Here is a 23,566-nt window from a genome sequence, read left to right as displayed (position 1 = left end):
ACCCTTATCACTTGAAATTGTTGGAAATTTTCTAAATATTTTACTGAAGTTTGAACCATTGTCAGTTAATACTCCGCGTACCTTTCATTCAACCGTAATTTCATATCGTATAAAGACTGTACAAGAACACATGAAGACAGCATATCTCGCAATGAATCACTATTGTTGAGCAATTTTGTCATAAGTTTGTGAGCCTTCAAAACATTAAGATGCAAGAGCAAATTATTTCTACCCAAGATCTTCGTCAAGCAACTGGGCTATCATTCCCTAGTAACTTTTGTGGTTAGCAGACCAAATGTCTGCAGTATAATTACTTAATATGTGCGATTAAGTGAAAGACTAGATGCACTTGAGAGTGCGTAAGTACTCAAGTAACTTTAAGCCAATGTATAATTTCAATACCAAATCTATTGGGAAGACGCTCATTGCAACGCTTTTAAATCATCTAACAATGGATTCTACTTTTTTGAAATAGCACCAGCAGCTGAAATTTTAAACAAGAAAACCCTGGAGTATAGTGAATTGCCTTTCGTTTTTGAATGGACAGTTTATTTATTAACGAAAAAACCGCCTTTCTTCTTCAGCGTGAACAAAATAATATCCGCTTTCTGTGTTTTCTTGAGTATTTTCATTTGGCCTTTAAAAACCCTATCTTTAATCGTTTTCTTTCTTTATGGTATTTTGTTTAATTAATTTAAATTCACCAAACTTCAGGCCGTGATTAAGTGAACTGATGGAACTCGAAAATCCCATGTTAAATTGAAAATTTACATTTAAAAAGTACTCAAGTATTCATTGGCGGAAGATGCCGCTTTTAATATCAGGCCATAGCTTCTTGAAGATGCTACAAAATGTTTGAAAGGATTTTGCTCTATTTCCTCTAATTGCTTAGAAATCTTAGAAAATGTCTAGGTCCTTTTCACAAGTGTACTCTATGAAGGATATTGTTTTTGGAACAAAATCGGTACTATCATGAGCAGAAGACAATAACCTGTAAGATGATTGGAACCATTTTTCAATGTATTTTCCTGTTTTCTAACAGTCCCCTAGAATATTTTCAGCTACCTGAAATTTTTACAAGTCGGTTGCCACAAAGAATCGTTTCAGATCGCCGATAATAGCCCCTAGAGACCAAAATGACAAGCTGGTATAATCAACTGCTTGTTAATAGAGTGTGAAATTTTCATAAATTATTTCAGTGCAATGAAGAAACCTAGAAATCAGAAATAGTCAGGAGCCTTCCGTAAAGTTGTGCACACAAAGCTGAAATCATGGGGAAAATTAAATCAAAGCGAGGTATGCAACTGCGAAATTGCGAAAAATTTGGGGATAGGCGAGTGGATAAAGAATCGAAAAAAGGCTAAGGCGGACTGTTGCATGGAAGTTGGAAAGAGTGGACTGGTCAACCTCAAACGAGGCCACGACTACTTTTACCAAGTACAATGTCAGCTTGAATGTGCTCAGCTAGATACTTGCTTTTTCATGATTTTTACCCAGAAAGACTTCTACATTGAAAAGATAGACCGCGATCCAGGCTTTTGGACCGATAAGATTTTTCCCAAGCTAAAAGGATTCTTCATGGATGCTTTGATCCCAGAGTTCCACGGGGGCTTCCAATACGAGAGCCGTACTTATAAGATTAATCGTCTAGTACCGGTAACAGGAAAATTCATTTTCCTTACATTCTATCCTTCTTTTTATTTACATACTTAATTGTATTGTCATTTCAAATAAAATACCTTTGTTTATATTGCTTGTCCTCCAACTTTATCAAACAGTTCGTGGTAACGAACTGTAGTAAAGAGCGACCCAGTTCAACAGTAACCAAAACTCTAAAAAATGGAGTTTTTGATACCAATAGCTTCATCAAAAGAATCGCTTTTTAATGCTGATTTTAAATATATAAGCTTTATCAAGTTTAATCTTACCCATCAAAAGTAACGAGTCTGAGAAAATTTGCTTTATTTTAGAAAATAGGGACAAACAACCCCTAAAAGTCATAGAACCCTACTGTAGAAGTTTCAAGCTCCTATCTACCAAAATATGGAATTTTGTATTTTTTTGCCAGAAGGCAGATCACAGATGCGTGTTTATTTTTTTTTTTTATTTTTTTTTTCAGGGGTGATCGAATCGACCCAGTGGTCCTAGAATGTTGCAAAAGGGCTCATTCTAACGGAAATGAAAAGTTCCAGTGCCCTTTTTAAGTGACCAAAAAATCGGAGGGCAAATAGGCCCCCGTCCCACGCTAATTATTTTCCCAAAGTAACCGGAACAAAATTCGGAGATAGCCATTTTATTCAGCGTAGTCGAAAATCCTTATAACTATGTCTTTTGGGACGACTTACTCCCCCACAGTCACCGTGGGAGGGGCTAAAAGTTACAAACACTGACCAGTGCTTACATATAGTAATGATTATTGGGAAGTGTACAGACGTTTTCAGGGGCGTTTTCATTTGGTTGGGGGCAGGGGTTGAGAAGAGAGGGATATGCTGGGTGAACTTTTCATTGGGGAAGAAAATTTCCATGAAGGGAGCGCAGGATTTTCTAGCATTATTTAAAAAAAACAATGAAAAAATAAATATGACAAAGTTTCTTCAACTGAAAGTAAGGAGCAGCATTAAAACTTAAAATGAACAGAAATTATTGCGCATATGAGGGGCTCACCTCCTCCTAATACCTCGCTCTTTACGCTAAAGTATTTTTAGAAATTTCAACTATTTATTCTACGGCTTTTGTGATTCAGGGGTCATTCTTAAGAAATCGGGACAAAATTTAAGCTTTAGCGTGAAGAGCGAGGTACTGACGAGGGGGTGAACCCCCTCATATATGTAATAAAAATATGAGAATACAGAAGTTCCTTACGTAAGCTAATTTGTAAGTTACGTAAATCTTTAACTAATAAAAAATCGCACAGGTGTTTAAGTTATATAATAGCCTACTAGCTGTTGGTGGAGACGCTTCGATAGCCTACTTCGTTGATTGTGAGTTCTATACCGCATTTTTCTAATGATTGCCCTTGAGCTTTGTTGATGGTGATTGCTAATCGAACGTTCCCTGTGTCCCCGTCGTCATTTATATATCCCCCCTCTGCCCCCCGGTGTCGTTGTAGTTGTGTCCCTATGTCCCGGTCGTCATTAATATTCCCTGTGTCCCGGTCGTCATTTGTGTCCCAGTGTCCCAGTATGTAATTTCTCTTTGAGTGTCCCGGTCGTCATTTATATGCCCTGTGTCCCGGTCGTCATATGTGTCCCGGTGTCCTGGTCTGCAGCGTCATCTTATAAAGACGTCATATAAAAAGCCTTATATACTTATAATAACGTCATATGCAAACCCACAAACAAACAAACATGCATACATACAACTCGAAACAACTTCATGACGTCATGATGCTCAATCCTTATAATGACGATAGTCTACAAACATGACGTCAGTCGACAGTTGACAAACATGACGTCATTTGACACACAAACAACTTATCTTATCTATATAAAAATAAGTTGTTTGTGTGTCTGTCGACTGACGTCATGTTTGTGTGTCGACTGATGTCATGTTTGTCGACTGACGTCATTATTAGGATTGAGCTGTATGTCATCATGAAGTTGTTTGTTGTCTGACGTCATGTTTGTCGACTGACGAAATTACAGACCGTGACACCGGGACACAGGGAATATAAATGACGACCGGGACACTCAAAGAGAAATTACAGACTGGGACACGGGACACAAACAACGACTGGGACATATAAATGACGACCGGGACACTCAAAGATAAATTACAGACCGGGACACAGGGAATATAAATGACGAGCGCCCCGGTCGTCATATATATATATATATATATATATATATATATATATATATATATATATATATATATATATATATATATATATATATATATATATATATATATATATATATATATATATATATATATATATATATATATATCTATATATATAAAAATAAGTTGTTTGTGGGTTATGTCTGTCTGTCTGTCTGTCGAGTGACGTCGTGTTTGTCCGCATATGACGTCTGAATTATTTCACACTAATACAAAAGAAGAAAAAAAACTAAAAAAGGTAAAAACTAGCCTACAAAAGAAACTAAAAAGAAAAAAAAACTAAAAAAGCTAAAAAAACTGAAAAATAAAGGAGAAAAAGAAAACTAAAAAAATATAAATAAAAATAAAAAACTAAAAAGTTAAAAACTTCAAAAAAAACTAAAAAGAAAAAAGAAAAAAACTAAAAAACATAAAAAAAGGTAACGACCGGGACACAGGGAGTATAAATGACGACCAGGACATAAGTAAAAAAAAAAACTAAAAAAACTAAAAAAAAGGTAAAAACTACAAAAAAACTAAAAAGAAAAAAAAAACTAAAAACTAATAAAAAAAACTAAAAAATCTAAAAATCTAAATAAACTAAAAAAGAAAAAAAGAAAAAAGGAAAAAAAAATTCCTTTTTTTAAAATATTTATATATAAATGACGACGGGGACACAGGGAATGTTCGATTGGCAATCACCATCAACAAAGCTCAAGGGCAATCATTAGAATAATGAGGTATAGATCTGAATACGGATTGTTTTTCCCATACTTACGCGCGGGGGGGGGGGGGCGAAGCGCCACCCCAACAACTAGTTTTTATATATATAGATAGATTTAGCTACTATTCAGCCTGTCACTTTCCGACTTATATTTGTCTATGTGTGCTCTGAATGTTTTGCCAAGTGCACTTAATAACTCATCATTTTTTTTAATGTGTGATTGCTTATTAATCTCATCCTCTATATCATTTTCAGTGTTAACCGTCTTGATGTTAAAATTCACAGAACTTATACGTTTTTTTTTTCGTGTTTTGTGTCTCAGTGTGCTTTTTGAATGTATTGACAAGTGCATTTAGTACCTAATCATTTAAATTGATCTCAGTGTCTTCATTAATGTCTTCTTCTGTATCTTTTTCAGCATTACCCGTCTTAATATTAAAATTCACAGAATTTATCTTATGGTTGTTCTTTTCTTTTTTCTTTTTTTTCTTTTTTTATGATTCTTCTTATTTTCATAGTCATTTAGGCTATGTTTTGTACATGAAAATATTATTATTATTCTTTTTTTTGCTGCTTTTGATAGTCTTAGAAGAACATTTTTTACTCTGTTTTGAGGTTTATTAGGCTCTGAAGTTTTATCATTTTCCTGTTCTACTGAATCGTCTGTTAAACACGACCAAGTGTTTTTCATCTCTTTTGGAGGTTTAATGATTTGTTGGGTGTCAATTTGGCCTTCTGTCGAGCTAAGAGATGATTCACTCACAGTAGTTGAGCTATCTATCGATCTATGAGATGATTCACTCACAACCGAAGAGCTTTCTATCGAACTAAGAGATGAGTCACTCACAACCGAAGAGCTTTCTATCGAACTAAGAGATGAGTCACTCACAACCGAAGACCTTTCTATCGAACTAAGAGATGAGTCACTCACAACCGAAGAGCTTTCTATCGAACTAAGAGATGTGTCACTCTCAGTCGCAGGGCTCTCTTTCGAGTTAAGAGATGATGCGTTGCTTTCTGTGGCATTCGAATCTTTTGACACTGACTCATCTGATGAGGTTTTGAAATTAGAAGTTTCGGCAAGGATGTGGATGGAAGCTTCATTTTCACCTCCATAATCCGGAAGTTTGGGATAACAAACTGGATATTTTTTTATTGCTGGTAGTTTTAGAAACGCATATATGCTGCAGCAGATTCTACAGGTTTTCTGCTTGTGGGTGTGACAGTCTGTATTATTGTTTTTTTGCTTCTTAAACTCCTCCTTTTCCAAAGATTTATACAGATTTATATAAGAGATATAAGATTTGTCAGTAGGCGTGGAAATATTTGGCATGGAAGCCGCCTCACTCCAGTCGAAAACTTTATCCTGATTGTAGCATTCTCTTTGGAATGCGTTTTCGAAAAGGCCACGAATATAGCTATAATCAGGTTTTTGTTCAAACTGTAGATTTTTTACATAGAATAAAATGATTCCAAATTCTTGAGGAAGTCCTTCACATAGCTCATTTTGTGCTGTCACTTTCATTTCCTTGATCCTCTTAATTTTTTCTTTTCCAGTTTTTGCTTGCAGACCTTGCCATGGTAAGGAACCCTTGCGAAAATATATAAGTACGTAAAGTAAAGATTCCAGATCATCACGTCGACTCATTTCAACGCCCTGTAAAGTATTGATTGAGGCATACCGCGGGGCTCCTCTATCTATAGTTCCCTTATCTTTGAATGGGATATGTTCTTTCTTTGCGTTACAGTACATTTTCGAAGTACAAATGTATGTGGTGTATACTACTTGGCACTGTTTTCCATAAATGCCTAATGCGAAATTAGCCGGGTCTACACTCCTGTGCAAAAGCCTTTTTGAATGCATGTATTCTATAATGCAAAGAATTTGTTCCGCCAGCATCAGAACAGTTCTCAGTGAAAATTTGTTTCCACAAAACAAAAACATGTCTCTTAAAGTTGGCCCGAGCTTTTGTGTCACTAGAATACCCAGTTTCTGATTTTCCCATATTATCTTCGGAATGCCAGTTCCTCCTTCAAGGATTTTTAGATTTGTTTTCAAGTCTAAAGCCCTAAATTTCGGTTCGGCGTAAAATACATTGACAATTTCCCCTGTCTTACGGTTTTTAGCATCACAAGTCCTGCCAAACAGGACGGTGCTTCTTTCATTCAAGATTTTATATTTTTCAGCGAACGTATCATTTTCCATTTTATTAGGCTTCTTAGAAAGCGACAGCTTTTGTTAGTGTTATCAAAGCACTATACAAAACATGTGAAACTAAAATAAATTCAATTTCATAATTTTCAGACATTTTTATAGTTGTAATTAAAAAAAATATAATTGTTGCTAAAATTCTAAAATATTTTTGCATTTTATGGAATAAGTTTTAGAGATTTTGAACTGACAATTTTTTTCGTTTATTATTGTTTCAATTTAATCATTCTATGAAAAATATCTTATAATTCAAAATAATAATAAAAAAAACAAAATTTTATTTGTTTTATTGTTCAGTTCAGAATCTTTAAAGTTATTATGTAAAATGCAAAAATATTTATGGTGTCTTAGCAATCGTTTTAATTTTTTAATTCATACCAGAAAAAAACTGAAAATTTAAAATTAGTTTGGTTTTTTGTTAGGTTTATAATAAAGGAAAAATTACAATGGGTATGGAGGACGCCCAAAGTAACTGAAATATTAAAATAAATCATCATATCACATGCATGATGATGCACCACACGTTAACAAGACCTCTAGACCTTAGTAACTGCAGAACAACGGTGCCGTCGCAATCTTTGAAGCCAATAAGCTGTGGCTAAAACCCAATACAAAACTACAAAGATGCAACATTTAAAATGCTCATTTATGTATGTATTCACTCTGTAACCCCCCATTTTTCCGAAGGAAGAGTAGCAAAGGAATATGACTCATTTGGAGATTGCTGCTTATATGGTTATTTTGGAGGCGCTGCTGCTACCACAGCAGCCCAGTTAGAGATGATCCCGTCCCATACTAAGAAATAAAACAGCCCATACTTCCTAAAAACAGTGAAAGATCGAAAAACGAAATATACTATTAGAACCACCTCATCCAAAACCTTCTATAAAGGAAAGGTGCAGTCCCTTGGCTTGAACAACAAGAAAAATCCATTGGCTTGAAAAAAAGTGGCTGCAACCACAATATTCTCCATTAACAGCATCTATCTGCTTAATGGCTCATTTGCTCTTTACGCAAAAGCAACTCCGATTTCTAACAACGATTTGTACCAAACTTTTAACAACAAGTTCTAATAAGTTTCCAACTTCTCGATAAGGTTTTTGAATTTTTTAATCCCTTTTTAAATCGTATACAAATATTTTTGCAATCATCAGTTTTTTGCCCTTTACACAGTTTAATGTCTTCTCATCTTTTCAAAGATGTTTGATTTTTGACGCGAGTTCGATGGCTAACTACGATTTCTACTAAGCTTCAAGCTTTTGGTTTTCTTCTTTAAGGTTTTTGACTTGCTGTAATCCCTTGTCAAAATATATACAAATATTTTTTAGGAAGTTTGTCTGTTTGTTAGGAAGTGAAAGTTACGGAGAAAAAACAAATAAATACATACCCAATTATTACTCACTCATAAAGATAGTCTATTGCTCACCTATAAAGATAGTATATGAACCTACTAAAGAAAAAACATGGTATATAGCAACCAAAAGTTAGTAGTAATAGCAATTAGGTAGTTCGGTTATTAAGGTAGATCAGTTTTGCAGCGGTAGCTAGCAACTAGTAAGAGACGATTACAAAAAGAATCGGTAGAGTGCTTTATAGTCGGGGATTAATAGCTGAAACTGAGTAAGAAACAAGACAAAAAACTACCAAAAAGTGTATTTTTGCACGCGAGACGATTAATGTTCAGTTATATATATAGGATGTATATAATTCAATGTAAATGTGGACATAGACATGGTTATAGAGATATATGGAACCTAGTAAAGAACAAACCACAGCATATAGTAACTAAAAGTTAATATAATACATTCGTCTTTCAAAAATTGCTTTTCTCGGGTATTACGTTTATATTTAACTTACTTAGCTGCCTGATTCTCTGAGGTTCCTCCCTTAATACTCCATCTAAGAAAAAACCATAAGATTTTTGTAATTATCATTTAAAAATGTGTCTCTACAAACATCAGGGTTGCAGCGGTAGCTAGCAGCCTAGTAAGAGACGACCACGTCCCATACTAAGCAATAAAATAGCCCCTAACTCATAAAAACAGTGTCAGATCAAAACACGAAGCACACTATTACAACTATCTTGTCGGAAACCCATATTTAGGAAAGTTAGAGTTCCTTTGCTTGAACAACAAGGAAAATCCATTGGCTTGAAAAACAAGACAAGAGGATATTCTGCATCGACAGTATCTATTTTTTTTTTCTCCGCAGCTACCGGGCCACTAAGAAATCTGGAGACTACATTATTGTATAACACTAAAGCAACGAATGTTTTAACATTATTTTGCATGCGAAGATCAAAATAGTATTTCATTTTTAACATTATTATAAAAGACACTTAGATATAGTTATAAATATATCAGACAAAATTATGTCCTGTGTGCATCTCACTGTAAAATATTGTTCTACTGCCAATACGCCCTTTGACCACTTAGTGTTTTTTTTGAAAAGGAGAATAAAAAATCTTCACTAGCTCAAGCTGCCTTGCTAGGCAAGTATGGGAATGTGTCTTTGGGAACTTTAATGCTTTCAGATCTTTCTTTTGTATCAAGAGAACGTACGCCATGCCATCCTACATTTCGAAGTTATGTTTCTTCTTTAAAAGCTTTTTTTCATGGTATTAGAATTCGAGAACGCTACAATCTATAAACTTTGAAACGCCGAAGTCGTTTTGTCTGCATTAGGGGACTTATTTTCTGTCATACTGTTTCTAAGTGTCCCTGTTTTTGGCGTTTGTTGTTTTTCTCAATGGTTCAAATTTTGGGGAATATTTAAATTTTTCGGAGTCTAACTTTATTGTGCAAATTTATTGGGGGTTTTCCCTTTTTCCACGAAGTACAACAGGAAGCAGTTGAAACGCAAAAATTATATTTTAGTAGCGGCACAAATATTTTGGTTGATTTCACTCATTAGTTTCACTATCAGGGACATAACTACATTTGTCAGAAAATTTTATTTTTGTCAACTATATAGTTAGGTAGGAGGCTACTTAGTTCGAATTATGGCATTACAATTTAATTTGAAATCTTATTGTACAAGTATGCATCGTGCTGAATTTGAAAAACATTCAAGCTATTTGGACCCAAAGTATTTTAGCAATTTGACCCCTTTGAGTCATGGTGCTCATTGCAACGTTTACTCAGCTTGTTACAAGGGTGACCGATACGTTATTTTGAAGGATTTCTGTGGCTTTGATAAAAAGTCGTTTCATCGTGAGGCTCAGGTCATGGGAGAGCTTAGTCATAAGAATATTGTAAATTTCATAGGTTGTACGTCATTGCAGTTAAGTAATTCAACTGAAAACATGCAAATCATCATGGAGTTGGCTGAAGGTGGAACTCTTAAGGACCGAATCGGAAAAGAGGAGAAAAAGACAATGACATCAATGCAAAAACTGCTAATAGCAAGAGATATCGCGCTTGGCGTTGAATATTTACACTCCAAAAATCTTATTCACAGGGCGCTGGCTATCGATAATATTCTCCTTAGAAAAGACGGTACTGCTTTAATATCAGATTTTCGTTTAGTTACTCATTTATCACAAAATAAGAAAGATTGCTATGGTAAGTTGGATGGCTTTCCACGATCAGCCCCAGAAGCTAGTTCCGGAGAAGAATATGATGAAAGTTCTGATGTTTATTCTTTTGGGATGCTCATTGTTGAGTTGGCCTTTGAAAAGTATATAGAGGTTTTAAGGTGTAGCTATGATGATATGGGAACTATAGACATTAAGTCTATTGATTCGGCTCTCCCCAAAAACGAAGGAAGTCGCTTGCTTTTTGAATTAGCAAAAGAATGTGTGATTGCTGAACCCCAAAAAAGACCAAGTTTCAAAAAAATAGCTTTGAAATTAAATAGTATTTGTGAAATTTATCTTGATAACAAGAACTTCAGTGAATTTAAAGAAATAAGGCGAGGAAAACATTCTAAGACGATAATGGCCAAATATAGTGACTCTGCAACTGTTCTTTTAAAGGATTATTGCAACTATGACTCAGATGACTTTTACAGTGAGCTGAAGCTAGTAAAAGATCTTAAACACAAAAATGTGGTAAAATTTCTTGGTGTTACCTCAAGTGCAGGTTCATCTTCGATGAACCACGAGTTAATGGTGCTGGAATATATTCCTGGAGAAACTGCAGCTAAAAGAATTACTGAAAGGCCATTGCATTTCATGGATCGCATCCTTCTCGCTAAAGACATTGCTGAAGGTATGAATTATCTGCATTCCAAATGTATTGTCCATCGAAACTTAACTGCTGAGAACGTGCTCTATAGAGATGATGGTACTGCATTAGTTGTAGATTTCAGACTTGCCTCTTTTATTTCTGATGATAATAAGGACAATTTTAAAGACATTCAAGTATTGTGTCATAGTGCACCGGAAGTAGTACTCGGAACGTACGACTTCGCATCTGATGTTTATTCCTTTGGAATGATTTTATATGAAATCATTGCCTGCAAGCCTTTAGAGAATTTAGCTGCTCTGTATTTCAAAGATGGGCTGGTTAATGTAACTATGTTTAAGGAAAAATTTATAGTAAATGATGAGACTGCCTTTTTGTATAATATTGCAAATCAGTGTGTTTCAGTTGAACCTGAACTTCGACCATCTTTTCCGCAACTGCTCGAAAAAATTAATAAATACAGATTCCTCTTTAATTCAGACGAAATTTTGAAATTGCAATTGTTAGTTAGTAATGAATTGTATTCTACCTATGAAGCGACGTCGAAATACAAAAAATTCAGGATACAAAGTGTTGTTTCTAAAGACAGGAAGGTTCGAGACGCTTTTGAAGAAGCAGTTGATATACTTAAGGAGCTTGATCATAGAAATTTAGTCAAATTTGTGGGTGTCTCTAATATGGAGTTGGAAGGATCACAATTGAACAAAAAAATAGTATTTAGTGCTTCTGGTGCTTTTAAACTGTCAAGTAAATTGAAAGGTCTTGGTTCTCTTTCCTACAGTGAGATAGTCTCAATTGCAAAAGACGTTGCATCTGGAATGGTCTATCTGCATTCTAAGAATGTTGCTCATATGAACCTGACCGTTGATTCTGTAATCCTACTTCCAGATGGTACAACACTCATTAAAGACTATGGAATGGCATATGTTGATGTACATAGTTCTACCAGGACATCTTCTTACACATGCCCAAAAGTTGTTGATAATCCCATGGTAGATAAGCGATGCGATGTATACTCTTTTGGCATACTTTTATCTGAGCTGATTTATCGAAAGAAATTTAAAGATCTTCAAATGCCCGTAAATGATCAGGGCAGAATTAATATAGACCTTATCTGTACTAAGTTACCACTGCATAGAGAGGCTGAAGCACTATTCAAATTAGCCAAAAAATGTACAACTACCGAATTGAAAGACCGACCAACATTCCAAATGGTTGCTCTCGAGCTTGAAAACTTAGCTGAACGTTTTTTGAAACTTGCTTCTAAACCAAAACAAGAACTTGATATAATACCCAACGGCACCGTAGAATCTCTTAAGGGCTTCTGGCATCAGCTATCTGTCAAAGATGAAGATTATTCACCGAGTTAAAAGTAAGTTCGCTTTCATATTAAGCCAATCTGTAGCATTTGGCTTACTCATCTCATTTGTGCAAGTTCAGGAATTCTCGTTTTTGCCCTTAGCTTCAAACCACCAATTATTGAATGTAGGTCCCATTCTTACTTTTTACCATTCTATGTGAAATGGCTAGCTCAAAATTTAATCGATACTGTGACAGGCTGTTCGAGTTGCCAGGCAGAAAGTAAAAAAAAGGGGGGCGGAAGATTCGATTCAACACCGAGAATGTTCTGAATTATATTGCTGAAATTTGAACCTTTGTACACGGTCATGCTGGAAGAATTAAACATCGAGATCATCGAGCTTATAGGCATAATCACGAATACCTATGAATATTGCCTTTTATGTCGAACTTCACGAACATATATGTTTAAAATTTTCACCGTAAAACAAAGACCAAGTTTTCGAGAAGATTTGACAATCTTTGATTGTCTTATTCCACCCTGATTTGCGGAGTCCAGCATTTTGTTCCTTCTTTCTCTACTGGGTTGAAATTAATACCAGCATACTAACTCCATTGGTCACCTTGTTCGATTTTTTTCGAGATTCGAGATAATTTTAATAATGTCGATGATTGATGGATGCTCAAATAATTTTTTTTTATTTAAAATTTGCGTTTTGTTGATTTTTAAACTAACATAACTCCATGAAAGTACAGTTGAAATGTGTCTCGAACCTTTATCTATATATATAAAAATTGAAAATAAAAAAACATTTTTTTTAACTGAAAGTAAGGAGCGACATTAAAACCTAAAACGAACAGAAGTTATTCCATATATGAAAGGGGTTGTGCCCTCTGCAACGCCCCGCTCTTTACGCTAAAGTTTGACTCTTTCTCACAACTCTACTTGTTAAAACAATAAAAAACTTAAGCGTAAAGAGCGGGGTGTTGAGGAGGGGACAACCCTTTCATATACGGAATAATTTATGTTCGTTTTAAGTTTTAATGTCGCTCCTTACTTTCAGTTGAAAAAACTTGTTTTTTTATTTAATTTCTGAACGTTTTTGAATTTATGCGTGTTTAGATTTTGCCTCACCGCGCATGAATAATTAAAACAAAATTTGCATATTAATTTTTTTTGGCTAGATGGCTTTCTCATAGTTTTGGTCGGACGATTTTGATAAAAAAAAGGGGCGGGAGAAAATTTTATTTCATCCTGAACATTTTATACAATTTGATGAGGCTACAGCTATTTCTAATGATACGGGTTTTTCTCAATTGGCGAGGATATATTGACCCAATTTATGATTGTCTTTTGAAAAAAGAACCAATTGTCAATAAGGGAATTAAAATTTTACATAATCACCTGGGGACAAGATTACCTACTGGACCAAAAAGAGTTGCTTCAATATTAGTTAACAAGAGGATTATTTCGCAACATAATAGTTAACTTAGTTTCAATTTTTCATAATTTATCCTCAGTTGCTTTGATGTTCTCATTGAAGTAACTCTAATAGCCTCTTTTCCCTACGTGGATCAGTAGCGACAATTGCATTTATTATTATTAGTGGTGGTTTTATTTGTTTTTGGTTTTGCTGAGGACGCCTAGTTTAGATACAGGCAAATATATCCGTGTTATTTTAGTCTTTCATCTCTTTTCTCTCTACTGGCCGCATTGTCGTTTGAGGTTTTTTTTGTTGAATTTTATCTCTCTTTGTTGTTATGTCTGGCCAGTTCGGCTTAAGAACTTTCATAGTTCACACAGGATAAATCTATGGTTTTTCTTTATTGGAAAAGTAAAAGACGAACTGCAGGGAATCAGGCATTGATGACACCACATTCTAGGAATCAACTTTTCAAAAGATAATTTGTGTTACATTAATTATCTTGGTGGAAGTTAAGTGTGTTAAGTGCTCCATCATGCATATAATGTGAATTTGATGAAAACTTAAATATTTACCTTCGCTTTAAAAGACTATTTTATCTTTTTTAACACAAACGGATGTTACCTTCTCACAATGCAAAGGCGTTGTTCTTCCAATCGCAATTTTGAGGTGGACATCTTGCACAAAAATACAAAGTCACTTGTACGAAAAATGGTTTTACAAATTAGCTTATCCTTGGCACTCAACTCGCGGCAGTCTTGTATTTGTGTGAATCTCACTGTCGCTTATCTTCTAACAACAAATCAGTGTGAATTTTTTTCCTAGCTCTTTTGCCAGAAGCAGTTTTGCTTAAAACAAGTGGTTACATAATGCAGAAGCAGCTAGGCTTGTTCTTTTGTATATTAAATAAGGAAAACTAGTTTTTTTTAACTGAAAGTAAGGAGCGACATTAAAACTTAAAACGAACAGAAATTACTCCGTATATGAAATGGGTTGTCCCCTACGCAATCCCTCGCTCTTTACGCTAAAGCGTTTAATTGTTTTATAACGTAGAATTGTGGCAAAGACTCAAACTTTAGCGTAAAGAGCGAGGGATTGCGTAGGGGACAACCCATTTCATATACGGAGTAGTTTCTGTTCGTTTTAAGTTTTAATGTCGCTCCTTACTTTCAGTTAAAAAAAACTAGTTTTTTTATTTAATTTCTGAACGTCTTTGAATTAATGCATGTTTGATTTTGGCTCTCCGCACATAAATTATTAAAATGAAATTTGCATATTATTTATTTTTTTGGCTAATGGCTTTCTCTTAGTTTTGATCAGACGATTTTGAGAAATAAGGGGTGGGGAAGGAGGCCTAGTTGCCCTCCAATTTTTGGTTACTTAAAAAGGCAACTAGAACTTTTAATTTTTAACGAACGTTTTTATTAGAAAAAAATATGCGTAACTTAAGAATTAACTTACGTAACAAACTTTTATATTCTTATGTTTTTGTTATGTATACGAGGGGGTTTGTACCCTCGTTAATACCTCGCTCTTTACACTAAATCGTAAATTTTGTCCCAATTATTTAAGAATGACCCCTGAATCAGAAAGGCCGTAGAATAAATAGTTCTAATTACTAAAAATACTTTAGCATTAAGAGCGAGGTATTAATCTCCACCTAAATACCTCGCTCTTTATACTAAAGTATTTTTAGAACCCCTCATATGCGTAATAATCTCTGTTCGTTTTAAGTTTCAATGCTACTCCTTTCTTTCAATTGAAAAAACGTTTTCATGTTTATTTTTTCATTGTTTTTTTATAGTAATGCTAGAAAATCCTGCGCCCTTTTCATTGAATTTTTCTTCCCCCATAACATATTCCTCCAAGGAAAGATCCTCCCACGTAGCCCCCTCCCCTCAACCCCACCCCCAAAAAATCCCCTGAAAACGTCTGTACACTTCCCAATAACCATTACTATATGTAAACCCTTGTCAAAGTTTGTAACTTGCAGCCCCTCCCCCAGGAATTGTGGGGGAGTAAGTCATTCCCAAAGAAATAGTTATTATGGTTTTCGACTATACGGAACAAGATGGCTATCTCAAAATTTTGATCCGTTGACTTTGGGAGAAAAATGAGCGTGGGAGGGTGCCTAGGTGCCCTCCAATTTTTTTGGCCACCTAAAAAGAGCGCTAGAACTTTTCATTTCCGTTAGAATCAGCCCTCTTGCGACACTCTAGGACTACTTGGTCAACACGATGACCCCTGAGGAAAAAAAAAACAAACAAATAAACACGCACCCGTTATTTGTCTTCTGGCAAGAAATACGAAATTCCACATTTTTGTAGATAGGAGCTTGAAATTTTTGCTATAGGGTTCTCTGATACGCCGAATGCGATGGTGTGATTTTCGTTAAGATTCTATGACTTTTAGGGGATGTTTCCCTTTATTTTCCAAAATAAGGCGAAATAATGACAAAGACTAAATTTAATGAAACTTATATATTTAGAATCAGCCTGAAAATTTGCTTCTTTTTATGTATCTTTTAGCATCGAAATTCCGTTTTTTAGAGTTTCGTTTACTATTGAGCCCGGTCGCTCCTTACTACAGTTTGATACCACGAATTGTTTGATACCGTCTGAAATATCTAAATTTCATATTGTCATAATTATTACGGCAAATCAGCAATTACAAAAAGTTAGCGTGAATTCAGCTCCTTTTTATCTTTCACGGAATCATAACTTTTATAGTCTTTGCGTTTTTCTGGCAAGCGATCGCAAGAGACTTAGTTTAGCTCGGTCCCTGTTGCTCGGTACGGTAGGCTTGTATATATCTCATTTTCTGTTTGTATAAATTCAATTGGTAGCAACTTTTTCAGCTGTTTTGAATCTAAAAACATTTCGACTGTTGATGACTGTAAGAAATGAACCGGTTATTTTGAAGGTATTTTGCATTATGTCATGGCGTCTTCAAAGGTTCGACACAATCTCACTGGAGCAAAGGCAATTTTTTCCCCAAAGTCGTGACCTAAATCTTTTTTTTTCTGGCCAGAAAATATCAGTGTTTAAATTTTTAGAAAAAAGATATAAAGCTGTTATGGTAAAAAAAAATACCACACATAAATGCACGCAATTATTGCTCGTTTAATTAGTAAAAACGATGTGTAAGGAGGACGGAGATCGATGCCAAGTAATTGAAAAGTTTGACCTCGTGGAACTGTTAAATAAATTTCAAAAGTAAGTCTTTGGCTTTAGTTCTGCAAAATGTAATTTTCATATTTTAACAGTGATGTATTCGATGATTCATAGCATAATTAGTTATGCATTATATAGATGGAATAAGCATGTGATAGTTTTTTCAGCCTACTTGGCGATGTCGAATTTATTGTTTTTGATTTTCCGAAAACTATCCTTCAATTTTTCTGCTTAAGCTGCTCTTGGGGCTATAGACATTATGGTCGCTGTAGTCTTCATTATTAAAAAAGTAAAGAATTGTAATTTGAAATTATATATTACTAGCTGTTGGAGTGGCGCTTCGCGCCACCCCAACACCTAGTTGGTGGGGGTACTTCGCGCCCCCCAAGCCCCCCGGGCGCGTAAGTCGTTACGCACCATATTAGCTACGCGCCATTGTAGTTGTGTCCCTGTGTCCCACCTGTGAATATAGATAAAAGAGAAAAGATTTTTCTTTTCGTTATAGATATATATGTTTTTAACTACGTAAAACTTGCGAATATACAACATTCTTCGATGTCCCATTGTCTGTGCATATAAATAGATTGTCAGGTTTACCGACTCTTGAACATGCAACATAAAATTGTCCATGGGAAAAACAATCCGTATTCAGTTCTATACCTCATTATTCTAATGATTGCCCTTGAGCTTTGTTGATGGTGATTGCTAATCGAACATTCTCTGTGTCCCTTTCCTCATTTATATTCCCAGTATCCCGGTCGTCATTTGTGTCCCAGTGTCCCAGTCTGTAATTTCTCTTTGAGCGTCCCGTTCGTCATTTATATTCCCTGTGTCCCGGTCGTCATTTGTGTCCCGGTGTCCCGGTCTGTAATTTATCTTTGAGTGTCCCGGTCGTCATTTATATCTCCCTGTCGTTATTAGTGTCCCAGTGCCACAGTCTGTAATTTCTCTTTTGAGTGTCCCGGTCGTCATTTATATTCCCTGTGTCTCGGCTTTTAGTTTTCTTTTTCTCCTTTATTTTTCAGTTTTTTTCCTTTTTTTAGTTTTTTTTTTCTTTTTCAGTTTTTGTAGTTTTTACCTTTTTTAGTTTTTTTCTTCTTTTGTATTAATGCTAAAGCCAAGGTTCAAACCTGGAGGATCTCGGACCTAGAACCTGAAACATAACGCTTTACCAACTCAGCTACTTCGGCTTGAATGCATTCGTTTTGAGCAGCTTCCTCGGGTGTTGCCATTGTAGGTTCTTCAGTCATTTTACAATTAGAAATTTCTGTTTCAACGATCTTCTTACAATTAAAAATTTGTCTTTGAACGATATTCTTAAATACCTGTGTCCTGGTCGTCATTTATATTCCCTGTGTCCCGGTCGTCATTTGCGTCCCGGTATCCCAGTCTGTAATTTCTCTTTGAGTGTCTCGGTCGTCATTTATATTCCCTCTGTCCCGGTCGTCATTTGTGTCCCGGTTTGTAGTTTCTCTTTGAGTGTTTTTTCTTTTTAATTTTTTTTTTAGTTTTTTACCTTTTTTCAGTTTTCTTTTTCTTCTTTATTTTTCAGTGTCGCTATGAAATACATATCGCCGAACCTTTGTTTCTTTTAACTAAAATCTGGTAGACGTTGATGACCTATCCAAGTCAAAATCCCAAACCCAATCATCATCGCTATCATTTTCAGTTTTGATATGTTTTGACTCTCGCTGTCCAGGTGGATTTTCATCTAACTGCGCGGTTTTGCGTTCTTTAGCCGCAAGCCTGTTTTCTTGCTGTTCTTGTGATTCCTCGGCACGCTTTCTTTTCTTACTTTCTTTATCAGCCGCAAGTTTTTTGGCATAGACTTTTTGAGCAGCTTCCTCGGCTGTTACCATTGTAGGTTCTTCAGTCATTTTACAATTAAACATTTTTCCGTCCATGATCTTCTTACAATTAAAAATTTGTCTTTGAACGATTTTCTTAAATACTTTTAGCCTTCTTTTTTCACTTTCTCTTTTAGCAGCAAGTCTGGTTTCGCGTTGCTCTTGCGATTCCTCGGCACACTTTCTTTTCTTACTTTCTCTATCAGCAGCAAGTTTTTGGCATAGACTCTTTGAGCAGCTTCCTCGGCTGTTGACATTGTAGGTTCTTCTATCATTTTACAATTAATCATTTTTCCGTGAACGAATGTCTTAAATACCTCTAATGACGTCATCGTCATAATGACGACCTGATGACATGACGTCACTCGACACACACAGACACAGACAACTTATTTTTATATATATAGATTTGGGAGTCGCTCGTTAACAGCATAACAGGAAGATATACGTTAATTTGTATGCTGTTCTTCTGGGCATCCTAATCATGTGTTTTTATCATTTTAGTTCGCTATCTTTGGGCTTGGTGACTCGTCGTATCCGAAGTTCAATGTTGTGTCGAAGCGATTATTTAGGCGTCTATTACAGCTGGGAGCTACCCCCATTGTGCCTTTGAGCCTTGGTGATGATCAACATGATCTTGGTTTGTACATACAATATTTTGAAGCTTGATAATTTTTTTTATTAGCAAGACCACATCCAGGTGGAAGAATGGTGTTACTGGGTTTCAACCCCCGCCTTTTTTTGTCCGACTAATAAAAAGGTAACTAAAATGTATATATTTTTTTTTGTGTGTGTTTTTCTCAAGTTTTTTTCTGAATCCCTCCCAAGCAGAAATCCTGGATGCGGTATTGGCTGTTAGAGGGGAATTGTGTCCTAAAATTGCACAGATTAAAGCTATTTGTCCACTTCAAAACCACGTACACTTTTACGTGGCTGGATTCAGCCACGTATAATCAGCCCACCTTTTGCTAAGATGTGTCAGACTCAACCTAATTGCATTGGCTAAATAAATAGCAAATTGTCTCGCGTGGATTATTTTTTTTTCTGGCCACTTCTTATTGAAGAACTGGTCATAGAAGCTTTGGAGGGGCTTTAACCGCCGTGCAACAAGTGAGGTAGCGAAGTAGCAATGCTACTTGGCAATTTTCAAATTTGTACGCAGATTTCGCCTGAAAGGTTTTTTTTTACGTATCAAAATAATTTTTGTTCAAGGAATAGCTGTCAAAACACAAAACGTGCTCCGCCGCACAAAAAGTGGGGTAGTGTAGTAGCAATGCCACTCAAATTTTTGGGAATTTCTCCAAAATTCATCTTTTAGAAAAAATTCGGTTCCCAAAAATTCCCTTTCGTTCAGGGCTTCCACCCCTAGTGATTTATCGCTGGTGACAATCCACCCCTAGTAACTATCACTTCTAATTAACTTGAAATGATTTTTAACTACTTTCCAAAGTTTTTGTCTCAATTATTTACTACACATCAAAAACCAGACATAGATCATTGAATTACGAACTTTTCTTCCTATGCTAGTAAAATCATAATATTTATACGAATATACCATTTCATGAAAGATTCTCTTGTGACTGAGTGACTGACGATAACGAATTTCATTTGAACACGTTTACGTTCAGTGTAATTCTGAGCATCAATGTAAAGGGGGCTATTTTAGACAGATTGACCGTGAGTTTAAATTTTGTTTTCCTTTGCTATTCTGTTTCATTTTCAAAGGTTAAATTGAAAAATTACTCTAAAATGAAAAAAGGAAAAGCATGGTACCTATGCAGAGAGGGTGGAGGGGATTTCGTGATAAATTTAGAGATATCTCCATTATCGAGATATAAATTAGACAAGCATACCACTTGAGACGCTTTTTGTATGCTCTTTCAAAATATAACCGATGTTTTACTCAGATATTAAATAAAGCCTTTCAGATGACACTGGTTGTCAATACATTGTGATTGTGTTATTTGGGCTATATATTAGTACATTAATGAGGGTGTGGGTTAGGTCAGTTTTGGTTACCCCCTCACCCAGGTGTGCAAAGAGTTTCAAAGCTGCCAGTAGCAGAATTCCAAAAGCTGCCGACACTTAAGCAGCATAACTTGCGTTTTGACAACTTTGCTTTGAGCAAAATGTATTTTTTTTCCAGGAAATTTGCAGAAAAGTAACAAATCTAACTTAGTATAGCTTGCATTTAGAAATGTCAATGGTTTTCTTAGTCACAATTAACAATGCAATCTAATTCAGTCGCAACCCATACACCAGCCATAAATATCATAACTCCATAATTTTCTATGTACCATTTTATCAAAAGTACTACATCATATTTACTCTAATACTGTTATTGGAATATAGATACTGTTTATAGCTTACTGCTGTTACTTTATGGATGGAGCGGTACACTCCAGTGCTATTGGTATTTTTACCAATTTGGTAAAAATTGTATTTTACCTATTGGTATAAATAGTGCATACCCAACTGCAACCTTGATGCTCATTCGTCTCTATGCTATAACTATAAAAGGCACCATTTGATTTTTCTGGTGACATTTTGCCCATGGTGACAACTATATATCGCTATCTTCTGATGTCCTAAGTCCAGTTTTTTGATATTTTCCTATGTTTCTCAGATTTATCCCGAGTTATAAGAAATTTATCAACCAAATGGGATAATTGATAGATCTAAAGATCGATATGTCCGTTTTTTGGGCTTTCTTGTTGATGAAACCTTGTCTTTCCAAGGTCACATTAATTCGATAAAAATGAAGATATGCAGGAGTCTCAATATTTAAGGAAACTTAAACATACTTTCCCTGGATCAATTTTGGAAATCCTTTTTCACTGCTTGATCCAATCTTGCGTTTCTTACTGTCCAATAGTATTGATTTCAACCTTCCCTTCGTTGTTAAAACCACTTTCTAAGGTTCACAATAAATCTAGAAACCTCATTAAGGAAACTAATCGTTCAGGAGTTACCCCATCACTTGATCTCGAGACACTGTATATTCTTTCGTGTGCATGTTTTACTTTTTCTCAGCTTCATGGTGACCTCCCCCATCCCCTAAGTGCTCCGCTATCTCTTATCTCTGATCATAATAATTATAACCTTCGCAATACCAAAAATCATATTCAAGGTCCTTTAACTCCGCGTGTAAGGTCAGATTTTAATCCTTTAATTGCGAGTCATATTGTGCAAAATAAGTTGCCCGAATCAGGTTGAAGGTGCCGCTCTTTCGGTTTGTTCCAAAAAATTGTTAAAATTCTTTGGCATCTTAGGAGTTATTTTATTTATTTATATTTTGTATGTATATATATATATATATATATATATATATATATATATATATATATATATATATATATATATATATAATATTATTACTATTATTATTATTATTATTATTTCATTGGAGTCTATTTAATCTACCGATCTACTTAATTAATTTAGTCTATTCAGTCTATTTAGTTTTGTTTTCTATAGTTTTTATTTATTTATATTTTCTTTTCTTCTCCTTTTTGCTCTTCTCTTTGTTAGTAAGTGATTATTTTAATTTTTTTCTTCTCTGAGTTAGTGGCTCGTTTGTCTTCCCCCTTCTTCTTCTTTTGCGTATTTCATGATGAATAAATCTTATCTTATTGGCAGCCTGCCAGGCACATACAGTGCGAAGCTGAATTGCTAACAGCTAAACAGAGAATTGCTGCTACATTGTAGTGTGGCTATTTTAGGGCACTAATCTCCCACGTTCCAGCTCTCCTTGTGTTCCAGACTTTTAAAATTCTTTCAACTGACAAATAAACAGTTTCGAGAGAATTCGGCTATTTGTGTAAGATTTTAACAAATGTTTAGTTTCAGTTGAAGAGAACTGGAGTAAGTTAAAACTTGTCCACATGAACGAAAGATAACAACGACTTAAAAGTAAATTTTCACATAGCGACACTGAAACTCAGTGAGCTTTTAGTTTGAACACGTTTTAAAAAGTAGCGGCGTAAGAAGACATACATACATCTCGTAAAAAAACATAAAAAATGAAAACAGCTCTTTTTTGTTTTGTAATTGCTCTTTTTAGAGTTTTGATTCCTTTTGGGTCGAGTTACTTACTGTTCATTATCACGAACTGTTTGATCAATCTTCAGACACAGATATTGGGTAACAGAGTAAAAAATAAAGACCAACTGTTCGCAAAAAAAAGTATGAAAATAATATAAAAATTTACAATAAAACAATCTGGAAATAATAACTGAATTTATACTTTGGGCTATAATATACAATTTTTATCATGTTTTATCAATGTTTTATCATAATTTTATCATGTTGTGGGATCCCTTCCGTTTTAATGAACTATTCCCCGAATTTGAATATAATCTATAGCTTAACATTGTCTCATTAAGGGGGGAGAGGGGAGGTGCTGGGAATTTTTATGGTAAGAAGATTATATTTAGGAAAAGCTTAGAATGGAAAATCCATTTCTACCACATTTTTTTCTATTGTTTTTATCTCAGGATTAGCCTTCACACAGGGTTACTAATTACTCAAGCATTAAAGTTTTGATGGTAGGCCTGGGTATGTAAAAACAATTCCATTGCCCTAATTTGAGCAGAATATCGATTCCGTAAAATTTATTCACTTAACAACTTTTCTAGACCGTAAAAAGATCCTAGACTGTAGTTGAACCACTCAATCAAGCATGGACGCCCTCCAAAAATATTGCAGGGGAGGGCACCAGAGTCGCAATGGTAAAGGTAGGAGGATTAAGGGAATACATTTAAAGATAAAAGGTTATATGCAAAATAAAATTCCCAACGAAAAAAGAAATGTGCTTAATTTTTACATACCGAACGAAGAAAAATTAAACAAATTTTTGAATGGTGAAGATTATTGGCA

At 35.0% G+C, this 23,566-nt stretch overlaps 1 protein-coding gene across 1 annotated transcript in view; it reads left to right on the top strand.

Annotated features, from left to right (window-relative positions):
* Positions 1-23,566, top strand: part of LOC136024851 (NADPH-dependent diflavin oxidoreductase 1-like) — an 81,624-nt gene that overhangs the window by 34,714 nt on the left and 23,344 nt on the right. Inside the window, exon 3 of the mRNA XM_065700353.1 lies at positions 19,193-19,328. Coding sequence (XP_065556425.1) covers positions 19,193-19,328 — 136 coding nt within the window. The remainder of the gene's footprint in view (positions 1-19,192; positions 19,329-23,566) is intronic.

This window comes from Artemia franciscana, chromosome 3, assembly GCF_032884065.1.
Source record: "Artemia franciscana chromosome 3, ASM3288406v1, whole genome shotgun sequence".
NCBI lineage: Eukaryota > Metazoa > Arthropoda > Branchiopoda > Anostraca > Artemiidae > Artemia > Artemia franciscana.
Note: the sequence above shows the minus strand (reverse complement) of the source record. Positions and strands in the feature narration are given on the sequence as shown.